The sequence below is a fragment of the Zophobas morio genome, unplaced genomic scaffold, assembly GCF_036711695.1.
Source record: "Zophobas morio isolate AGI-343-1 ecotype UQ-CSIRO unplaced genomic scaffold, CSIRO_AGI_Zmor_V1 ptg000026l, whole genome shotgun sequence".
Lineage (NCBI taxonomy): Eukaryota > Metazoa > Arthropoda > Insecta > Coleoptera > Tenebrionidae > Zophobas > Zophobas morio.
Genome location: NW_026972131.1, coordinates 514916 through 538524, shown reverse-complemented (window position 1 = coordinate 538524; position 23609 = coordinate 514916). Strand labels below are relative to the sequence as shown.

Sequence of the window (23609 nt, the reverse complement as noted above, 5' to 3'; positions counted from 1 at the left end):
TTTCGTTTTGAATTTGAATTTTTTACGTCAATTCTTTGATAATAGAGTGATAAGTTTACATTCAGTTCCTGAGTATCCCCCAAGGTCACCAGATTTAACCCCTCTGGATTACTTCTTGTTCGGTCATCAAAAAAGATTGTTTTTAAAACTCCCATACACACCATAGAACTGAAAGACAGAATTACCGAAGAGTGTGCTCGCATTACTCCTGCTACACTACAAAATGTGTTTGATAACATGAAAAGACGTGTTAATTTATGTAGGTATACAGGAAAATGGATACCATTTTCTACAGTCCCTTTAACTCTATTTTCGCCTTTTAAGTAAACTTATTTACAAATCTGCAGAAGTTATTTTCTTTCACTATTTTTTCTAGTTTTCAACAAGCAAGAAATAACCTTCGTTTGTAAAGTATGCGAAACCGAAAAGAAGAGAAGAACATCGCACAACATTCTTTGATCTAAATAATTAATGAACACACGGTACAACGGTGGTTTTGGCACGCTGTAGGAGAGGGAAGGACTTTTCCAGACTACTAAGTTTCAGTTTCGTAATCAGGTTGCAAGTTATTATGGAAGAATTTGATTATTATTTAGTGTATATCATTTATTAATTTAAATTTAAATTATAATTTATATTTATTCAGATTCATAAGTAATTACTTAAGGAATTAATTTTAATTAATTAGTTTTGATTATTGTAAACTTATTTTTGTTAATAGGAGTTTTTCCGTCAATAAATCAAATCAAATCAAATCAGATACTGAAAATGATTGAATAACGACTAGAAGCTAGAATTTCAAATTAAAGAAAAACAACTGAATGTCTACTACTACTACTACTTACTAGGAGTAAGTGATGATATTGCTAGAAGAGAAAAAATGCTTTACAGTCTGCCTATATACGGTTTAAGTAACTGTAATCCCTCCACTGTAGGCGAAAAATCCGAAACTGCTAATAAGATATTATGTTATGTTATCCATGGCTTGAATACCAGATACACAATTCCCAACTATCTCAATTTCCTTCTAGAGCATCGCAAAATTACCCATTGGGGGCGTTGTTGCACGATCGGAGTTTGGGGCTCCCGATTGTGGCTGTTCCCCTACCCATGGGGGAGAAGCCGACAACGTCACGTCATCTCGACTCCCCTGACTCCTATTCAAGGCCTACATCCTTTGTGCAGATGGAGCGATAAAACCCGCTAGCTCGACTAGGAACCGCGCCCTCCACTTCTGCCAAGTGCTTCTGTGTTATTTACCTCAATTCCATTTTAAATGTTCAATTTGTATGACTGATATTAAACTACAGCTGAAGCAGTGTCAAAGTTTCAAAGAGCAATAAACAACATTTAAATTCGCCATACACTTTTGACTTTTGTGAAATCTTAAACAACAAAGAATTCTTATCTGAGATTAAGATTGTACATCAGACAATCTGGAGGTTCAAAATGGCGTCGGACGAGTGCGTCGTTCCAAAAAATCTAACTTAAAGGAATAAAATGCACGTCCCACATCACCCAAAATGTTAATTTGTTTCACAAGATTTTACAATTCAAACATGTGCTCGGTTTGAAAATACGCTTTTAACATGGCCGCTACCAGAACGAAGAATTTACCTGATGTTAAATTATCCCACACTTTATCAACGATTCAAACAAAGAATTTACATTATGTTAAATGAAGCCTTGATCCAAGTGATTGGTTACTTAAAACAATTGGCTTTGAGAGTTTATATCGTGGACTATCCCCAGCTCATCCCGAACAAAATACATGATAATTAAACAACACAAAATGTATCAGGCTTTCCGAGAAAAGCTTGTCGGTGATGTAATTTTTCAACGTTGCGAGAAAATGTCTCGGTGATGTGACGATATCATGATAATAACTGCCTAAAAGGAAAAATTGATAATCCCGCCTTGCATCAGTGCAATTCTACCGTCTTTTTCCGGAGTGGGGCAAGGTTAGATTAGTTTAACTGCCGTAAATGAACTATTAGCAATCTTGTGTGAGGAATTAAGAAGTGTTATAATGTAACTTGACTAAGTGAATTTCATAAAATCTCCTAGCAAGTGCTTATCTAACAAATTCCTGACTGTTAAATTGTGTTAGAACCAGTTAATGATTAAAATCTTAACATGAACTGTGAATTTACAAACAATGAATCAAATTTACACGTGTTAGCGTCGTTAGTTCACCTATTTCCGTTTGGAAAATCGCAAGAATTAGCTACGCGTGGTGGGGAAACTGTGACGTCGTCGTCGTTACGATTAATTGTCGTTAAACAAACCAATCCAACTAAACTTAACCTAGCTAACTCACCATGTGGTTTCCACTCACAACAACAAACCAAGAGTGACCCTCTCACCACTATCTACAAAGCAGGAATCCCTCTCACTACCAACCCTCTAAGTAAAATTCCCTAGCAGAACTACCCACTACCAGAAAAAGAACTAAACGTGCACATGGTTGCCTATGTTTAACGATTTTCTTGATTGATTTTTTTTTTCAAATTCAAATTATTCAAATGCGATTTCGCGCCGCTATTAATTTTTTTAGCGCGAAATTTTAATTAAAATCTGGTCACCACACAATGCAAATCTTTTCAAAATTCTTTGTAGTGGTTCACTTAAAAATTCGTTTTCTTACCTTTTTTTGACTCCAATGTCCATATTTTTGAGTTTCGATTTTTGTCATGCCTGGAGAAATACAAAAAAATTATCTTTGGACCACAAAATGAATTCCAGCTTTGGTATTATTTCATAGGAATACCTACGAAAGTTACTTACTGTTCAAAAAATCAACCTCTCAAACTAGGAAGAAGTTTAATGAAAAACCATTTGCAACCAACATATTTAAAAAAAAAATGAATGTTTTAAGGCAAGTTGAGCTATTTCAACTAGTTGTTCGTTAAAAATTTTACACAAAAATAAACATTCTACATTTCAAAGTGTTGACGGTTCAGTTAAAAATATACGAGCTCTTCCAGCTCTTCCGTGAAAGTGGTTGTTCCAGTGCCGTACTCGAAAGTATTTTCGGGATACTGGACATAAGACACAATTTAAAAATAAAATTTACTTGAGTTTTTAAGTTGCAATAAATATTTTAGCTTTTATTCCATAGTTAACGGTACCACCTTTAATCTTGTGTTGTTGTCCGACCGCTCCCGATGTGGTAAATGGGTGTCTTATTTTACAGTTTGGGACACGGAATTTCAAACGACAACTTTCTGACATTTAAAAAAAAACATTGTAGTCTTATATGTACCTTATTGTCATTATGATTGACAGGTCGTTTGAAATTCCATGTCCCAAACTGTACATCTCTAGTAAAATAACATGATTCACAGCGGTATCGACATCTATTATCAATTATCGGAAGGATTCAAAACTAAAGTTTGAAATATAAACTGAACAAAAACATCGTTCTACTCCACCACCGTCAATTATTTAGTGTATTTTACTTTTATTTTTACAGTAAATACAATCAAGTTGCATCTTGTTTTAAAACAAAAACATGATAGTTCAAACTGTTTTTTAGAATCCAGAATCCACTACCCTCTCTAAGCAGACGTACAATCTTTACTATTGCTGTTGCATTGTTATACTCTTAAATTTATTACTATCTACAAATAGTAAAAAGTGTTACAGCCAGGTGATTGTTATATGAACTGTTGAACTTCAAGAGATATCATATGCTAAATATATCAAACAATTGTTAAAAAATCCAAGTCGCAACCTTATCGTTATGATTAAATCCACGAATGAAATGTTTTGGAGTCACAGTTTTAAATTTAAATGTGTTCGTCCATTTTTGGTCAACTCGAAATCACGTAATAACATTCTGTAAAGTCTAACAGTTCATTGCAGTTCTATAAGATAAACGTAATAAATAAACATCTAGTTGCCTATTATTTACAATTTTTCTAATAAAAAAAAATTTAAAATACTCAAAAACAAAGCATGAAGTATTAATATAAATATACATAGAAAAACCATACTCATCAATGTTTCATGCTACAATCAAAATAAGCTAGGCCTAATTTATATTTTCTTTTTGATCTGAAATGCTTTAGTGGCTATTTTGTCAAAAGTATCATCATTGTTTATTCATAAGATTCGTCTGGTGCGAAAATTCTTATACTTTGAAAAAAGAAATTAAATTTTGCAAAAGTTTACACCGCATGCATATTGCTTCCATTAACTTGCTGCATGTCGATTACTTCCCTTTGTATCAACTCTTCCTTGCTTTCATATCCTTGGAATAAATTTGAAAAAATACCAGCCTGTAACAACATAAAAGAATAAAACACTGTTTCTTACTTTCGGATGTTCATATACAGCGTCAACACCTCACGATCACTTCAAAAGTAAACATTAACTTCTGACGTAACAAAAAATAACAGTTATAGGTATTGGAATTGTTAAACAGACATTTTATACTAATTTATCAAGGGTTTTACTTTAAACAAATTCATTTGCCATGTAATATTATTAATCTATTGATATTCTATACGATTCCGCTGTATCAAAATTTGATATTTCTAAACAAAATTCATTGCCAAATATACGTTCAAAAGTCCATGTATTAAGACGATTCAATGGTGGGTATGTCGTTAAAATGAAATAATAAAAGAACACTTACTGTAACACAGGCAGTGACTGTACCAATTGCTAGGCCACTTAGAACGTCGCTCCAGTGATGTTTGTAATCTGATATGCGTGTCATAGCAACAAAAATTGCTGCCAAAACGGCCAAGAACTGTAATGTGTGCTTGAGCAGTTTAGACCCATCCCAATCCATTCTTTTCTGTAGATAAATGGCAAAGTATAACATGGTGTACATGGAAAACGATGAGTGTCCAGAAGGAAACGATAATCTAAAGAGTAAAAATAAGTAATCGTAGCGATTTATCTGGTATTCTTAATTAATTTTAATGTTGTTGGTGAATTTGATATATTATATTTTATGAGATGAAAAAGGCGTTGTATTATTTACCTCATTTCCTTCATAATCCTTAGATCATTCTTATATTTACTATTTGTACAATTAAACTCTACATGATACTCATGTTTTGCTGAAGAGCAATCAACGTCTGGTGAGCAAACCGTTAGAAAATGGGGCCGAAGGCGACCTATCGTGTATTTCATTATGTCTGTTGTCAACTGCGAACATGCCATTCCAAACGCAAATATAAGTATAACATAATAAAAGTTGTAAAACCAAAACGGCACTTCGTAACCAATAAAAAAAACTTTTCTGGTGGTTTGTGGCTGATTTAAAAATTCTATTAACAGCATCTGAAACAAGAAGACGTATGCATTAGCAATTTTAATAATATGAGACGCATCTACACACAACTATTGAAATAAAGGTAATACTGCTACTAAGATTATGGGAAATTTTAAAATTTTCAGAATGAATATTATTAAGTCTGACGATTTGACAAATCGTGTCAAAATCTGTTAAAATGTTACATCACACAGTAAGTTGCTTTGTGTATAAGTTTGCGGCTAATTTAGCGTTTTTACCAAACACTTCCTAGATTAATACCGGTTTAGGAACCTGGGCATTTCTGAAACTTGAAAAAATGCTCCTAATCAAACTAACAGTAACACAATAATGCATACTTAAGTTCATGATATTGGTGAAATTAAATTTTGAATCAAGAAGGAAGCTAGTAATGTATGTTAAGTTGCCTATTAGAAAGATGTAAGTGGGTCAACTGAGGTGAATCAGCCTGTATAAATAGGCGGCGTTAAATATACTACCAGAGAAAGAGGATATGCAACCAACAATACTTCTTTAAAATTGAAATAAAAAATCGAAATGCAACCTTTTTTTTAGTTTTTGTGTCCAATTTAGTGAATCATCATAACGAATGGTTTAATTGTGTGAAAATTTTTACATTCTCACTCACACCCTGTATTTTTATTACTGTATCTAAGTCGAAATACTAAAAAATCCCAAAATTGAAAAATTGAACAATCGAAAAACTGAGAAAACTCACAAAATTGAACGAAATATCCAAAAATTGGGAAATCGAAAAGCCGAAAAATTGCAAACCTAAACAATCTAAAAATTGAAAAATCTGGAGCCTGAAAAATCGAAAAATTGAGGAACTGAAAAACTGAAAAATCGAAACCTTGGCGAAAATGGGAAAATCAAAAAATAGATTAATTGAGAAATCGGAGCTGAAAATTCAGAAACGTCAAAACTTGAGAATTTAAAAAATTGGAAAATTGAAAAATCGAATAATTCAAAAATCGAAAAGCCGAAAAGTAAAAAAACGAAAAACCGATAAATCGAAAAATCGAAACATCGAAAAATTCAAAAACTGAGACAATCAAAACATCGAAACATTCGAATCTCGATAAATCGAGTTCTCAAAAAATTGAAAAATCGAAAAATAAAAAATTCGGAAAAAGAAAAATTAAAATATACAAGAACTGAAAACTCGAAAAATTCAGAAATCGAAATATGTATAAAACAGGGGAAAATTGAAAAATCTAAAGTTTAAAAAACGAAAAACTGAAAATCCAAAAAATAAAAAAAAAACGAGAAGTCGAAAAATAGAAATATTGAAAAATCCCAAAATTGAGAAATTAAAAAAGTAGCCAACCGAAAAATCCAAAAATCAAAGAATTGAAGAACAGAAAAATGCGAATTCGAGAAACGAGACAATAAAAAAATATATTAATTGAAAAATCGGAAAACTGAAAATTTAGCAAGGTCAAAATTTGAAACTTGGAAAACAGAAATACTGAAGAACTGGAAAATCAAAATATCCAGAAAACGAAAAATCTAAAATTTAAAACATTGAACAATTGAAATATCGCAAAATTGAAAAATGGAGAAATCCCAAACATCAAAGAATCAAAAAAGAAAAATTCAAAAATCTAAAACTTAAAAATCGAAAAACTGAAAAATCGACAAATCGAAACTCCAGAATTTAAAAAAATTGTGAAAATCGGATAACTGACAAATCAAAACATCGAAAAATAGAAAAAAACTGAGAAATTGATAAACTGAACAATCAAAACATCCAAACATCTGAATTCGATAAATCCAGAAATAAAAAAAATTGAAAAATTTTAAAAAAGAAAAATGAGAAATCGAAGTATAAAACTGTCGAAAATTTGAAAAATCTTAAGTTTAAAGCAAAATTGAAAATCCAAAAAGTAAAAAAGGCCTGGAAACCCAGAAACTGCAAACTGAAAAATTTTAAAATTGGAAAATCAACGAATTGGAATCGATTGGCCTGAAAATTTGAAAAATTGAATAAACGAAAAATTGGAAAATCGAAAGAAACAATAAAAATTAAGGAAATGAAAAAACAAAAAATTGAAATGTAAAATCGAAAAAGTGAAAATTAAAAAATCGGGAAAATGAAAAATAAAAATCGGAAATAAAAAATTGGAAAAGGGAAAAATTAAAAATTGATGCAAACCGAAAAATTAAAGGAACGAAAAATTGAAAATTTTGGAAGTCGAGAAACTGTAAAATTGGAAAATGAAAAACAAAAAACGAAAAATTAAAAATGAAAACTTGAAAAATCTGAAGAATCGAAAAAGTGAAAAATAAAAAAAAAAAAGAAATATGTCTTATGAATTAGAAATATTGAAAATTGGAAAATCGGAAGACTGGAAATCCAAAAACTGCAAAGTGAAAAATATAAAAATTGAAAAATGGACGAACTGAAAATTCAAAGCTCGAAAATTTGAAAAATTGAACAAATCAAAAATTGTAAAATCGAAAAAAAAAATCACAGAAAATAAAGGAAATGAAAAAACGGATAATTGTGATATAAATCGAGAAAATAAAAATTAAAAATTTGCCACACTGAAAAATAAAAATCGGGAACATGAAAAATTGTGGAAACGAAAAATTAAGAAACTGAAAATTCGAAAAAATGAAGAAACGAAAAATTGAAAAATCGAAAGAAACAACAAGAAATAAAGGAATTGAAAAAATGAAAATTTGTGACATAAAATCCAGAAAATGAAAATAAAAAAAATCGGGAAAATGAAAAATAAAAATTGAGGAAACGAAAAGTTGAAAATGACAAAAATTAAAAACTGAGAATGTGAAAAATCTAAAAATGAGAAATTGTAAATTCGAAAAATTGCAAAATTAAGAAATTGCAACTCGAAAAATTGAAAAATTTAGAAGTCAAGAAACTGTAAAATTGAAAAATCAAAAATAAAAAAACGAAAAAGTATATAATGAAAACTTGTAATGAAAAATGTCAAAAGTGAAAATCAAACATGCAAATTTGAAGAAACGAAAATTTGAAAAATCGAAAGATTAAAAAAAAGAAATATGTATTGTAAAATCAAAATATTGAAAACTAAAGAAATTGAAAAATTGGAAGACTGGAAATCCAAAAACTGCAAATTGAAAAATCTTAAACGTGGAAAATCATGGAATTGAAAAATCAAAGCCTGAAAATTTGAAAAATTAAATAAATAAAAAAATGTAAATCGAAATAAACAACAAAAAAATATCGGAAATAAAGAAACCAAAAATTGTGATATAAAATCGAGAAACGTCGAGAAAACATAAAATTAGTCATTCGCCAGATGGATCTCTTTACTGCGTTATCAGCAAAAAAATCTCTAAATCGAATCTTACAATTATCTGACAAAACTGAATATGTTATACCGGACTTGAAGAGCGAGGAAAGTGCTGTCTAAATAACTTTAGACCAATTTTTATAACTCAACAATTTACATCGAGTATCAAAAATAAAACACCCATAGAATAATTTTGAATGTGTTTTGCTCATTTTTTTTTTAATTCCACCAGTATTTTCTATTTTGACAAAATGACGAAAGAATCCAAACTTGGAAAATTTTAATATAAGAAGGACAAAATATATCTAATAAGGATTGTTAAGAAAAAAAACTATCGTCCTAAGTCAATTTCTCTCGTTTTTACAGGACTTTTCAAATTGGATGCAAACTGTCCCAAACCAGGCCGAGTGCTACCGCCTTAGAGTATTACACGCGCCTATTCAAATTGATTGATTGACTTGCTAAAATGTTGATGACGTCATCAAACAATTTTGATATGTATAGAAAAACTCACTAAAAACATTCGCAACAGGTCATCATAAAAATAATAATATAATCTCAAAGTTAAATGTTATAATTTTTCTAAGCTGCATCTATTCGACTGTACTTTAGGGGTGCAAGAAGTTCTGTCGTAATAACCTTCGACCATTTTTTTTTATTTTTTTGTTTATCATAAAAAAATAAAATGCGCCAAATTGAATCTTACAACTTTTCGACGTATTTGTGCCTGTACTACAGGGGCGAGGAAAATTCCGTCTAGAAACCTTTAGACACAATCATGTTTCTATATTAGCAAAGCGTGCTACATAATAATAGACTACTATTTGACAATAAACTTGCATTAAATATACAAGCAGTGCTGAAAAGGCCCTAAACCTCAGCAGCAGTCCACCTACATTGTAAATATCTTAAACCACAAAATGTACAAGCAGAAAGCTTAAATAAATGTATTAAAATTGAAAAATCATTTAGTAATCATCCACGTTCTATAACATAACAATATACTATTGTATATACAGGATGTTTCTTTTATTTTATACTACCTCTGCAACTTTTTTCTTCTTAAAGATAAACGTGTACTTTTTGAGCAAATTCGTATCATTTTAAAAGATCTACGTAGGTAGAACCGGAAATGACATCAACTTTTTTGTATGGAACCCTGGGTATATTTTTTCATTAATGGAAAGATTGATTTTTGTACAAAATCAAAAGCAACCAATACTGTAAAATCATACTTGAAAACTTATTCAATAAAATTGACGGAAAATTCATATTTATTGATGACATTCTAGCAGCTGGAAATATTGACACTCGTGTCATTTATTCACATAAGAGATATTTTAAAATTATACAAATTTGCTCAAAAAACAAGAAAATAAAGAAGCACAAGATACAATGTAAACTCATAGAAACCATATTAATTTATATACATATATTGGAGAGCTTAGTCCAACTTTGACAGATGTCGCTGATGTCTTTGGTCAACTAAAATCTCTAGATCTAGGGACGATAATTTTGTTAAATCACATACGTGGAACTAGAGGAAATGGAGAATACATCATTAAATTTGTAAAAAATCACTTACACTTTCCATTTCCTTGCAATCACAAAGATTATTTACTTAATTCAATAGTTTGTAAGGTAGCAGATTTAGCTATTTAAACACACCAACGGGGTAAATAGTATTTTAAAAGGTCGAGATAGTAGACAATGTAAATATAAGTGAATTTCTACATATATAGATATTTCACTTTGTTTTAATTATTATAATTTAATACTTACAACAAAACAAAAAATAAACTTTTCACACAAAATGTTTTGAAAATATAGTTCGCTCCAAAATATGCAGATGGCGCGGCATTTTAAATTTCAATGGTTGTCATGAGTTTACATTTATATATGATAGTAAAATAAATGTGTTATTATGTTATCTATGATCTATCGTCATAAGTTGACATTTTTAAAAAAAAATATCAATTATTTATGATCACGAAGCAGAAATTAATCCATTAATCCTGCTACACAAAAGCGAATAATATAAATACCATAAATACATTGCAGGCACAATATTTTCTTATGATAGGCATGTTTCTACAGGCCAAATTTTTATTTAAAAAAAGATTACTTACTACTACAGAGTTCATAATAATTCCAACAATGTACAGGTAAATGCTTGGTACCGTTGATGGATGATATGGATGCATAAGATCCTCATCATTGCAGAAAAATCCTCTTCGAAAGGGGCTGCCCCATAAAAACATGAACAGTATCGGAAAGCCAACTAAAACAAAGAGAAGTTGTTTTTTATCGATCTTATTTTGTAAAAACTGAAGTAAATTTAAGGAGTGTCCTAAAAGTCCATATTATTATAACAGTACGACGTCAGATTAATGTGATGCTCCATTTATGAATAACGCCCACGAACACTTTTAAGAAAACTTTATTTCACTAGTTTACTTGAACAATTAACAATATTTACTTCAAGGGATTATACTCACCACACATTAGTAATATTATATCTAAAACAACTTTTTTTCCAGGTAAAATAATCGACTCATTTTCAGTTGACATGTCTTCTTTCCACACAAATTTACTTGTACCTCAATTTATTCATTTAAAGATTTCATCTTTAACTTTGTTCCTGTGCGATAATTGCATTAAATGTAATACAAATTGCCAGCCACTTTCTTCATTATGAACAATACAGCTTATAAGAACCAGACCAAATTCCTAAAATGTCCAGAGTACACAGACATTTTACTTCGTCTTAAATTTCAAATAATAATTTTATAAACACAATCGGTTGTCCGGCACGTGCATTGTACTTTTAATAACAGAAACTCTTGACAATTACTGGAAAGACCGACCACTGACAGCTCAGAATAACCAAGTGACTGACAGGGTGCAAGTCCACAGGTTTGAACTGCTGACGTATGACGTGAATCATCTAGATTTACAGAATATTCTCACTTTCAGAAATAGGAATCTTCTATGACTAACGTTGAAAAATACATGAGATAATTTTTAACCTGGCATGCGCTTTGGTTGCATAAATACTGTTAGTCGTTTGACTGGTTTGAAAAAAACCTCCAAATATTTACAGAAAATATTAATTAATTACAGTGCAAAATAAAAAAAATACATAGATTAAAATCAATATCTTCGATTAAAATGTAAACATGTCACCAAAGAATGGCACCAACTCCCAATAATTTATAGGTTAGGTTTACTGCTACATAGCACAGTATACACCAGTACCGAAACTTGCGGAACGGGTGTAACTGGTTATAATAGAGATGCAAAAAATTGGTCTAAAGAGTTTAGACAGTACTTCCCTCGCTGTCGGAAACTTGACGACTGCATGCCTATTGTGTTTTTTTTCTCATTACATTTTTGTAGTGGGAATTTAAAAAAAAATTGCGATGACGTCATCAACATTTTTGCAAGGACACGTATATCAGTTGGGATAGATGTAGTGTAATACTAAGAATAAAATTATTATATTCTCAAATTTTCGGGAAAATGAATTGGGTCGTTTTGAATATTGATTTGTAATAATCAATAAAATAACGAAACAATTTACTCGCGTATACGTATCAGAGGCAACTGAAAATCGTGTATGTATAAACATTCTTAATTTAAGATGACAGGCGTAACAGCATACGTGAGAGTCAAACAGAGAAACTGTAAACAAAACGACCATCGGTTTTATTGCTTCGACTTCCGCTTATTATATAAAACATTGGGTTTTATTTTAATTCTTGACGGTGAAATTCACAATTGGTTGATTATAAACATGTCTATTTCACATTCGCGGAACCAAGTGAACGCATAAAACAAATGCAGGTCTGTAATGTTAAAGTCGATGTAAATAAGCGTGCTACCCTTATGTTTCAACCGAGTTTTTCCTTTAACAAATTTTGTGTCTACCAAATTGGGTTGGTTGGGGTGTAATACTAATAATAAGTGATGCCTTTAATTTAATCAATAACATAAATTGACTTCATTAATTTTTTTGAACCACCTCTTAAGAAAATCTAAAAAATATGAATGGAATGATAAATCACAAGTACAAACTCATCATATTTTTTGCATTTTAGATAGGATTTATTCAGCAAAATTTAAGGGTGACATCATCAATTTTTTTAGGAGGGATGAACAAATACATTTTGAACAAAAGTTTACCATGCTTATAATAACTTTAAAATATTCCCAAGATTTCAAAGCATTCGGTTTTGTAATTCCTGATTAAATCGATAAAATAAATTCACGCCTTCATTAATTTTTTTGAGTCACCCTGCATATGCAAATCCAAAAATATGAATGGAATGATAAATCACAAGTACAGACTCATCATATTTTGTACATTTTAGATACGATTTATTCGGCAAACTTTTGAGCTGACGTCATCAGTTTTTTGTAGAAGATAACCAAATATATTTTGACTAAAAATTTATTATGCTCTTTATAACCTTAAAACATCTGCAATATTTCAAAGCATTCGGTTTTGTAGTTCCTGATTAAATCAATAAAATAAATTTACGCATTCATTAATTTTTTTGAGTCACCCTGTATATGCAAATCGAAAAAATTTGAATGGAATGATAAATCACAAGAAGAGACTCACCATATTTTGTACATTTTAGATAGGATTTATTCAACAAAATTTTGTGGTGACGTCATAAATTTTTTAGGGGGGACGACCAAATACGTTTTGATCAAAAATTTACCATGCTTATGATAATTTTAAAATATCTTCAAGATTTCGAAGCATTCGGTTTTGTAGTTCCTGAGTAAATCAGTAAAATAAATTTACGCTTTCATTTATTTTCTTGAATCACCCTGTATATGCAAATCCAAAAAATATGAATGGAGTGAGAGATCACAAGTACAGACTGATCATATTTTGTACATTTTAGATATGATTTATTCGGCAAATTTTCGAGCTGACGTCATCAAGTTTTTGGAGGGGATAAGCAAATATATTTTGACTAAACATTTATTATGGTCTTTATAACCTTAAAACATGTGCAAGATGTCAGAGCATTCCGTTTTGTAGTTCCTGATTAAATCAATAAAATATATTTACGCATTCATTAATTTTTTTGAGTCACCCTGTATATGCAAATCCAAAAAATATGAATGGAGTGATAGATCACAAGTACAGACTCATCATATTTTGTACATTTTAGATATGATTTATTCCACAAACTTTTGAGCTGACGTCATCAAGTTTTTGGAGGGGATAAGCAAATATTTTTTGACTAAAGATTTATGATGCTCTTTATAGCCTTAAAACATCTGCAACATTTCAAAGCATTCTGGTTAGCAGATTAAAAATTAAATTTCAAAATGTTGTTTTATAATTTTGATTTTTTTTCCAAAAATCTGGACGTTTCGGGTGAAAAGTCGATTCAGAGTTGTAAACTACATGTGTAGGACTATGTTATTTTATACAATTGAAAACCCATTTACTATGTACAATTTTGAAGTGACGTCATCGCTTTAGTGGTGGGGATGATTAGACAAATTTTGGTTAGCGTTTTACCATCTACATGATATTCTTAATATAAGTACAAAATTTCACAACAATCGGTCGAGTACTTTCGGAGATTATCTGTCTAATAAAAATCCGGGACGGCAGACGGACAGACGGACGGACAGACGGACAGACAGACGGACGGACAGACGGACAGACGGACAGACGGACAGACAGACGGAAATGGGAGACCTATTTCTTCGTCTTCTAGGGGTCATGAAAGATCGAGAAAACGTAAAAGTAGAGAGTCGGCCGACGGACTCGATTACAATACTTCCTTTGCTTACGCTCGGGAAGTAAAAAAAGGCGTCAAAAATACGTCCCACATGACCCACAATGTTGTTAATTTGTTCAACGAGATTAGCAATTTTGGTGAGGAATTAAGAAGTGTTATAATGTAACACTTAAGTATAAGCTTCCAGAAGCCTTATTCATAACTTAATAAACAAAGGATGAGTCCTGACTAAGTGAATTTCATGAAATCCCCAACAACTGCTTCACCTAAACAAAAACTGTTAAACTGTGTTAGAACAAGTTAACGATTAAAATCCTAACATGAACTGTGCATTTACAAACAATAAAACAAATTTATACCACGTGTTAGCAGCAAGAATTCGGTACGCTTATTGAGGCAAACTGTGGCATCGGGTCGTGGGTACGATTAATTTTCGTTAAACAAAGACTCTCCCTTTTTCTAACTACCAAACCAACTAAACTTAACCTAGCTTCCTTAACGGGTGCTTTACTCGCCAAAAACAAAATAACAGTGACGCCACCGAACAGAATGACGCATTTCAACCTTCTACAAAGCAAGCCAACTTCTACCAACCCTCTCACTAGATACTCCCCCACAAATTCCCCTAGGAGAGCTACCAACTACCCAAAAAGAACTAAACGTACACATGGTTGCCTATGTTTAACGATTTTCTTGACTGAATTTTTTTTTCAAAGTCAAATTATTCAAATTCGATTTTATTATAACTTATAGGGGTTATCATTAAAAAAAAATCGTAAAATTAAATTTTGTAATTTTTAAAAAAATCTGTTACATGTTGGTTCCAGAGTGCATAGTGGTTTCCACGCACCACTCATGTGTCTCATTCAGTGATTGCTAAGGGTTATTTTCTTTCTGTTAAGGGAACCTTTTGTCTAATTTTCCGTTGCTTAACCTGTCCAGTTAAAGCGGTGGCTGCATCAGATGTTTGGTCGGTAATAGTTTTCTTTAAGTATTACATGTGCATTGTCCTTTGACTTCTACACTTATGCGAATTATGCTCTTCAGTCAGGAGGATTTGTTATTGCGATTTTTGGTAGATGGATTTTGTGACCTGTTAGCGATGTATTTACATAAAGCAAATACAAATGCAAAAACTAAAAATATTAATGGGATAACTGATAAAAAAGCCAATAGATACAAAAAAGCCATACACATTAAAATACCAGCTTTATTAGTATAAATAACTGTTGACAAATTTATCTACAACATTTAATCAATATTTTGAACCTTTATCCTCTGGATAAAGAAAATATATTTCAACTTTCCCATTTGAAGTACAAACAAATTCGGTATGTTTTATTAAAAATGTAGCAGCTACTCCATACGCCAAGCAAGGAATACCTAAAATTAATAATTATATTAGAAATAAAACAACTCAAATAAGCTGTTATCCCGTGAAATGTCAAATGTTAAAATTAAACAACTGAATATGAGAAGCATGATATGTTGTTACAATTTTACATACCTTCACTAAACATTTCCTTGTAACATATTGTAATACGATATCATCAAAAGTATTTACTTACCTAGATTGATCACTTTAATAAATCTGAAGAAGTTGTCTTCAATGGTTAAATCTTGTGGTTGCCTTTTCGTACAGTGATATTTAACATAAGGAAAACAACCCGTTCTAAGAATGTGGTAATTCGATTCTCCAACTTTCCAATTAAAGTGTGATTTACCCCATTGATCATCTTCTACGCTATTGTACTGCAACAACAATAAACGTTAATACAACGAAGGAAAAAAATCTAATTAGACGTAGAGTTTAGAAAATTCTACCCATAGTTCATTTATTACGACAAACAACACATCATAGGAATTACAGCATTATATTTCCTCTTCGTCATTTGGAAACGTACAGAGATCCAATATTATTTCTAGCATTTACCCATTTCGCTCAGTAATTATGGTGCAGCTTCTTGATACTTATAGATTATTTAATCAGTTATAATCATTTCTTGTCTGCTCTTTTCCCTCTCTCTACTTTTATTAAAATATACAGTTTCTTTAATATGACAGGCCGAAAACTGCTACAAATGATGAAAATGCCCTTAATGTCCTCTTAGACGCAACAGAAAATCTCAAAACGTCAGTACAACAACGTTTACTAAATTTGTTGATGACACAAATTTCAATGCTTCTGTCAGATTTATGGCCTACAGTTTAGATAAGCTTTCCTCCAATTTAAATAATTCTCAAAAACGCATTACTTTTAAAAATTGTAATAATATGGAAGAATTATGGTTGTTAAATAGATTAGATTGTTACGAAAGAAATCCATACGCCGCCCCGATACGACGCCTATGGGTTCTAGTATGTACGGCGATAATAACTCATCGTCGGTGACGGGGCCGGGCGGCGTTCTCTAAAGAAAAGCCTGGAAGCGGAAGTCTCGATGGGCAATCCAGAAAGATCTCGATTGCAGAACTTCAAGAAGGAAAGTATGGCTTTAAATAGAGGCCACCTTCTGTACATAACCGCTGTAACAGTTAGTCGTGTAAATTTGAATTACAGGGAAATGCATTGTTGAGTTTTACCCGAAACTCATAACAATATAAATTCCTGAGAGAAACTCCTCGACTTATGTTGGCAACAGTGTTTGTTTCTGACTATAAAAAATGTCACAATACTTTTAACGACGCGTTTTACTTTCGACAAATTGACACTAGATATACCGGGGTATTACAAGCTGTTAACTGTTTCCTTCACTTTAATTCAGGTCACACGAATTACAGTTCGTCGTCTGAGAACTTGTTTGATCTACAGACCAGAGCGCACTCAGGCCAATGTCGACTCTAAGCGTTCGGAAACGATTTGATTTATAAGCCATGATCCGTGATCTGATACACATCCTAACCGGTTCCGACCATAATTTCTTGCTGTTTCAACTTTCGAACTCTCTGTTTTTCGAAATTTTAGTTTGGGGACTTTTCAGTTTACTACTATTCAATTTTTGGATTTTACAATTTCTCAATTTTTCAATTTCTCGGTTTTCAGTTTTACGATTTTTAAATATTTAGATTTTTCAACTTTTATGAACTCTATTTATCGATTTTTCGATTAATTGATTTTTCAGGTTTTTTGGTTTTTCAATTTTTCTATTTTTTCAGGTTTCGATTTTTCAACTTCACTTTTTTGATTTTTAGATTTCTCAAGTTTTCAATTTTTTAATTTCTCAGTTTTTGGACATTTTAGTTTTGGGATTTTTCAGTTTACTTGTTATTCAATTTTTCGATCTTACGATTTTGCAGCTTTTTGATTTTTCAATTTTTCGATTTTTTTTGAGGTTTCGATATTTCGACTTCACTTTTTTGATTTTTCGATTTCTCAATTTTTCGATTCTTTAGATTTTTAGTTTTTGGATATTTCAGTTCTGGGATTTTTCTGTTTTTCGATTTGTCAGTTTTTCTTCCATTTTTCAGTTTTTCGATATTTCAGCTTTGGGATTTTTCAATATTTCTGTTCTTCGACTCTTCCATTTTTGACTTCTGGATTTTTCGATGTGTCGACTTTTTACTTTATCGATTTTTAAATTTTAGAGTTCTCAATTTTTTGGTATTTTAATTTTTCAATATTGAAAATTTTAGATTTTTCGATTTCTCGATTTTTCATTTCAGCTCTTCCATATTTCAATTTTTCAAATGTTTCGATTTCTTAATCTTTCGATTTTTCGACTTCCCGATTTTAGATTTTCTGTTTTTCAATTGTCGTTTTTTCAAATTTTCGATTTTTCAATTTTGACATTATTATAAACTGTAAATGTTTCGATTTTTCAATTAATCGATGTTTTGATTTTCCCATTTCTTGACTTTCGAGGGTTTCGACATTCCTGTTCTTCAATTCTTTAATTTTTCGATTTTTCAGGTTTTTGGTTTTTCATTTTTTAGTTTTTTTAACGTTTCGATTTTTTGACTTCACTTTTTGGATTTTTCGATTGCTCAATTTTTCGACTTTTTAGGTTCTCAGTTTTTGGATATTTCAATTTACGGATTTTTCAGGTTTTCCATTTTTCAGTATTTCTTCATTTTTCAGTTTTTCGATATTTCAGTTTTGGGATATTGCAATATTTCGATTCTTCGACTTTTCGATTTTTGGCTTCTGGAGTTTTCGCTGAGTCGATTGTTTTACTTTTTCGATTTTTCAATTTTTCGATTGCTTAATCTTTCGATTTTTCGACTTCCCGGTTTTAGATTTTCTGTTTTCAATTGTCGTTTTAAATTTTCCGATTTTTCGATGTTTTGATTTCCCGATTTAGTTTTCCTTTTTAGTTTTTCTTTCATTTTTCAGTTTTTCGCTATTTCAGTTTTGGGATTTTTCAATATTTCGATTCTTCAACTTTTCGATTTTTGAGTCCTGGATTTTTCGATGTGTCGAATTTTTACTTTTTCGATTTTTAAATTTTAGATTTTTTAATTTTTAAAATTTTAGATTTTTCGATTTCTCGATTTTTAAAATGTTTCGATTTCTTAATCTTTTGATTTTTCGACTTCCCGGTTTTAGATTTTCTGTTTTTCAATTGTCGTTTTTTCAAATTTTCGATTTTTCAATTTTGACATTATAAACTGTCAATGTTTCGATTTTTCAATTAATCGATGTTTTGATTTTCCCATTTCTTGACTTTCGAGGGTTTCGATATTCCTGTTCTTCAATTCTTTAATTTTTCGATTTTTCAGGTTTTTGGTTTTTCATTTTTTAGTTTTTTTAACGTTTCGGGTTTTTGACTTCACTTTTTGGATTTTTCGATTGCTCAATTTTTCGACTTTTTAGGTTCTCAGTTTTTGGATATTTCAGTTTACGGATTTTTCAGGTTTTCCATTTTTTCAGTATTTCTTCATTTTTCAGTATTGGGATTTTGCAATATTTCGATTCTTCGACTTTTCCATTTTTGGCTTCTGGAGTTTTCGCAGTGTCGATTGTTTTACTTTTTCGATTTTTCAATTTTTCGATTGCTTAATCTATCGATTTTTTGACTTCCCGGTTTTAGATTTTCTGTTTTCAATTGTCGTTTTAAAATATCCGATTTTATGATGTTTTGATTTCCTGATTTAGTTTTCCATTTTTAGTTTTTCTTTCATTTTTGAGTTTTTCGCTATTTCAGTTTTGGGATTTTTCATATTTCGATTCTTCAACTTTTCGATTTTTGAGTCCTGAATTTTTCGATGTGTCGATTTCTTTACTTTTTCGATTTTGAAATTTTAGATTTTTTTATTTTTAAAATTTTAAATTTTTCGATTTCAAGATTTTTCATTTCAGTTCTTCGATATTTCAATTTTTGAAATGTTTCGATTTCTTAATTTTTTGATTTTTCGACTTTCCGGTTTTAGATTTTCTGTTTTTCAATTGTCATTTTGTCAAATTTTGGATTTTTTAATTTTTCAAATTTGACTTTTATAAACTCTCAATTTTTCGATTTTTCAATTAATGGATGTTTTGATTTTCCCATTTCTTGACCTTCGAGTGTTTCGATTTTCCTGCTCTTCAATACTTAATTTTTTGATTTTTAGATTTTTCAGTTTTTAGATATTTCAGTTTTAGGATTTTTCAATATTTCAATTCTTCGGCTTTTCTATTTTTGACTTCTGGATTTTTCGATGTGTCTACCTTTTTACTTTTTCGTTTTTTCAATTTTTGGATTTTCAAATTTTAGATTTTTCAATCTTTTGATATTTTAATTTTTCAATATTTCTTAATGTTTCGATTTTTCGATTTCCTGGTTTTAGATGTTCTGTGTTTCAATTTTTCAATTAGTTAATTTTTCATTTCCGACTTATCAAGATTTGATTGTTCAGGTTTTCAATTTTTTATTTTGGCCTATTTCGGTTTCTCAGTTTTGCCAGTTTTCCATTTTTTCGTTTTTTGATTTTTCCACTTTCCAATTTTTCAACTTTTAACTTTTTGTTTGTCGATTTCTCTATTTTTCGATTTTTCGACTTCATCACTTTTCGATTTCTCGTTCTTTTGATCTTTCAATCTCTCAATTTTTCGATATTTTGATTATCAATTTCTCAATTTATAAATTGTTCAATTGTTAACTTTTCGATTTTTCAATTTTGGCCTATTTCGGTTTCTCAAGTGTTCGACTTTTCGACTCCACGATTTCTTGATCTTTTGATTTTTCGATTTCTCGGTGTTTCGATTTTTCAGTTATATGATTTTTCGTTATTCGGTTTTTAAATTTTAGATTTTTGAATTTTACAGTTCTTCGATTTTCTGATGTTTCGGTTTTACGATTTTTTGAGGTTTCGATTTTTCGATTATTAGATTTCCGGATTTTTCGATTATTTTAGTTTTTCATTTTTTATATTCTTAGTTTAAGACGTTTTGCTAGCATAAAACACAAATAAAGAATTAATTCTTAATTAAACAAACAAAATATGTAAAATCAGCTAAATATGTACCAAAAATATTCACTTGGTCGTTATGAAAACCAACCAAACAACTATTTCCCGCAGAAATTATAGCCCAAACCAAATATCCTTGGCCCAAACCAACCAAATCGCTTCTGAACGCTTAAAGTCGACATTGGCCTGAGCGCACTCTGGTCTGTAGATCAAACAAGTTCTCAGGCGACGAGTTGTAGTGAAACAAGTTTATTTATTGGTATCGATTATTTAAATTTGGCGCTTGTCTTTGGCGGTTTATTCGTCCATACTCCGTCATATTAAGTACATATCACTTAAACTCCTAATAAAATAAACATTTATTAAATGGCATAATTTTTAGTTTATGTTAATTTAAGTACGTAGATGTAAACAGCACTTTAAGGGTACTTTTAATATTGTATTTTCAGTTACTTTCACTCTTCAAAAAAATATATGCTATTATCCCTACCGTAATTTAATCTTCTGGCATCTTATAGTTTATCGAGAAGGGTAGAATAAGAACGGAGGGAGCACGTCGTATGCTTTCAATGGTAAAGTTTTGGCCCAAACTTAGTTCGTATTACCACTATCAAATGCCAAAATAAATTTAACATGGTGAGGTGCAAACTTTGTAAGTCGTGGAGGTAAACAGACTTAGTTTTCATAAGTAAGTAACAAATGTATAATTTGAGTAACTTTGCCCCGCCACTGTTTAGCGATACTTTCGAACGTAGGGGCGTGGTTTAGCCGAGCGCGTATTCCAAACACCGTCCGTTCTTATTTTACCTTCCTCCTACTTTATTTTTTTCTTTTACCTTTATAAAGAAAGATGTCCACGGAGGTTCCCTGCACTGCCTTAAATAGCACGTTAACACTGTGGATGCTCGAGGTTTCTTATTACTAAAGCCGCTTATCAAAGGCAATCTCATTATTTACATCACGTTGGAAACACATGTAAAGTACGTATTACATAAACGATGCTGAAACGTAGCTACATAAATATAAAAAATTATAACCCTAGAAAATATGCATTTAAAGGGACTATAAGACTTACAAACTCACAGCGATAGCACACAGCAGCACAGAACAAACTGGCTGACAGCCAAAATCATAGAATAGCCTCACTGATAGCATTTTCTATGGCTAAAATATAGTGACAGAATAGAAAGCTGTATGGAAGATGGACGGTATATCTATACTTATTCAATATCTTTGGTGTAAACTGTCAAACACAAAACAGTAATGTAATCAACTGTCAAAGTCTAAAGTTGTAGGTTAGTGCAAGACTAACCAAAAAACATAAAAAGAAGATGAAATCGATCACATTTTTATTACTATAACTTCATAGTGGCTTCTGGTTTGAAATTGGGCATTCCGTTGAATGCCTGTAAACAATGCCGAGCAGAACTCCACTTATAATTTGCTTCATTGCCTCGTCGACTGCAGCATTTATTTATGTGATAAACAAATGTTTAGCTAAAACACAATTGGTTCAACATGTTCCTGAAGAATACCTTTGGCTACCACATGCTTTAACGAACATTTTAGGATACATGATTGTGTTACTTCCCGGATATTTGACGTACAAGTATGTTCAAAAGGTCAACTATTTAAATTATGGTGGAGAAGGTTTTTGTATGCGTACGATTGGCATTTGCTTTGGTGAAGAAGAATTCATACTGAATCCACAAAGTAAAGTGCAACCAATCCAAAGACCAACTTCTAATGAAATATTTTCAATCGGTTATCATTTTGTTGGCTTGCAAATTTCTTATTTAACTTGGGGAGTTCTTCAAGAAAAGGTAATGACTCAAGAGTATCAAAGTAACAACGCTGGTCCAGAACACTTCAAGGATTCTCAGTTTTTAGTATTTGTAAATAGAGTTCTAGCATTTTTAATGTCTGGTTTATGTATATTAATTTATAAGCAAAATCGACACAGATGTCCTTTATATAAATATGCTTATTGTTCATTATCTAATATTATGAGTTCGTGGTGTCAGTATGAAGCATTGAAATATGTCTCTTTCCCACATCAAGTGCTTGCAAAAGCTGCCAAAACAATTCCTGTAATGATAATGGGAAAAGTAATTTTAAAAGTTAAATATGAATATTATGAATATGTTACTTCTGTCATTTTATCTATAGGAATGTTGATTTTTATGCTTAATGCGGGTAACGACCGTGCACATTCATCAGTTACCACATTTTCAGGCGCAATTCTCTTAGTGTTATATATTACCTGTGATAGTTTCACTTCAAATTGGCAAGGAACGTTATTTAAAACATACAACGTCAGTCCTATTCAAATGATGTGCTTTGTCAACTTTTTTTCCTGTATTTTTACATCTGTTTCGCTATTACAACAAGAAGCTTTTTTAGACTCTCTTGATTTTATGTTTAAATATCCACAGTTTATTTTAGATTGCTTTTTATTGTCCGTTTGTTCAGCTGTCGGGCAATTATTTATTTTTAGTACTATTTCAAAATTTGGCCCATTGGTCTTTGCCATAATAACTACAATACGTCAGGGTTTGTCAATACTGCTAAGTTGTATTATATATAATCATCATCTTAATGTAATAGGAATTTTTGGTATTGCGCTTGTTTTTGTAAGTGTCTTACTACGAATATATTGCGGACAAAGGCTTAAAAAAGTGCAGAAAAGTAATGTTATAAAAACACAGAGAATCTCTGTTTAATCGAAATATTTAATGTGTACAATTGTGATTGTAACAAGAATAAATTGTTTAGTCTCATTTAGCTAAGACTTGTTATGGATACCTATAAACACTTCCAGTACCTTCAAACAACACGTTTTAATTCCCGACTTTCGTTCAAAGTTGAGTCAATT

General features: G+C 30.9%; 3 protein-coding genes across 4 annotated transcripts; 1 reads left to right on the top strand and 2 right to left on the bottom strand.

The window, feature by feature from the left end:
- Positions 1–3056: 3056 nt before the first annotated feature.
- On the bottom strand, positions 3057–11756 carry LOC135136239 (putative phosphatidate phosphatase). Its single transcript, XM_064065437.1, has 5 exons — positions 11073–11756; positions 10704–10855; positions 4997–5298; positions 4643–4877; positions 3057–4283 (listed from the first exon to the last, which is right to left on the bottom strand). The coding sequence occupies exons 1-5, from the start codon at positions 11143–11145 to the stop codon at positions 4173–4175; spliced, it is 873 nt and encodes a 290-aa protein (XP_063921507.1). The 5' UTR covers positions 11146–11756; the 3' UTR covers positions 3057–4172.
- Positions 11757–15540: 3784 nt separating this feature from the next.
- LOC135135988 (uncharacterized protein) lies at positions 15541–21911 on the bottom strand. Of its 2 annotated transcripts, none has more exons than XM_064065089.1 (4): positions 21810–21911; positions 21571–21746; positions 15917–16100; positions 15541–15731 (listed from the first exon to the last, which is right to left on the bottom strand). In XM_064065089.1, the coding sequence occupies exons 2-4, from the start codon at positions 21682–21684 to the stop codon at positions 15604–15606; spliced, it is 426 nt and encodes a 141-aa protein (XP_063921159.1). In that variant the 5' UTR covers positions 21685–21746; positions 21810–21911; the 3' UTR covers positions 15541–15603. The 2 variants fall into 2 exon arrangements, with proteins under 2 accessions (XP_063921159.1, XP_063921160.1); XM_064065090.1 differs by having other exon boundaries at positions 21571–21735; positions 21810–21899.
- Positions 21912–21998: 87 nt separating this feature from the next.
- LOC135135986 (adenosine 3'-phospho 5'-phosphosulfate transporter 1) lies at positions 21999–23518 on the top strand. The gene has a single exon (XM_064065085.1). The coding sequence runs from the start codon at positions 22150–22152 to the stop codon at positions 23455–23457; it is 1308 nt and encodes a 435-aa protein (XP_063921155.1). The 5' UTR covers positions 21999–22149; the 3' UTR covers positions 23458–23518.
- Positions 23519–23609: the final 91 nt, after the last annotated feature.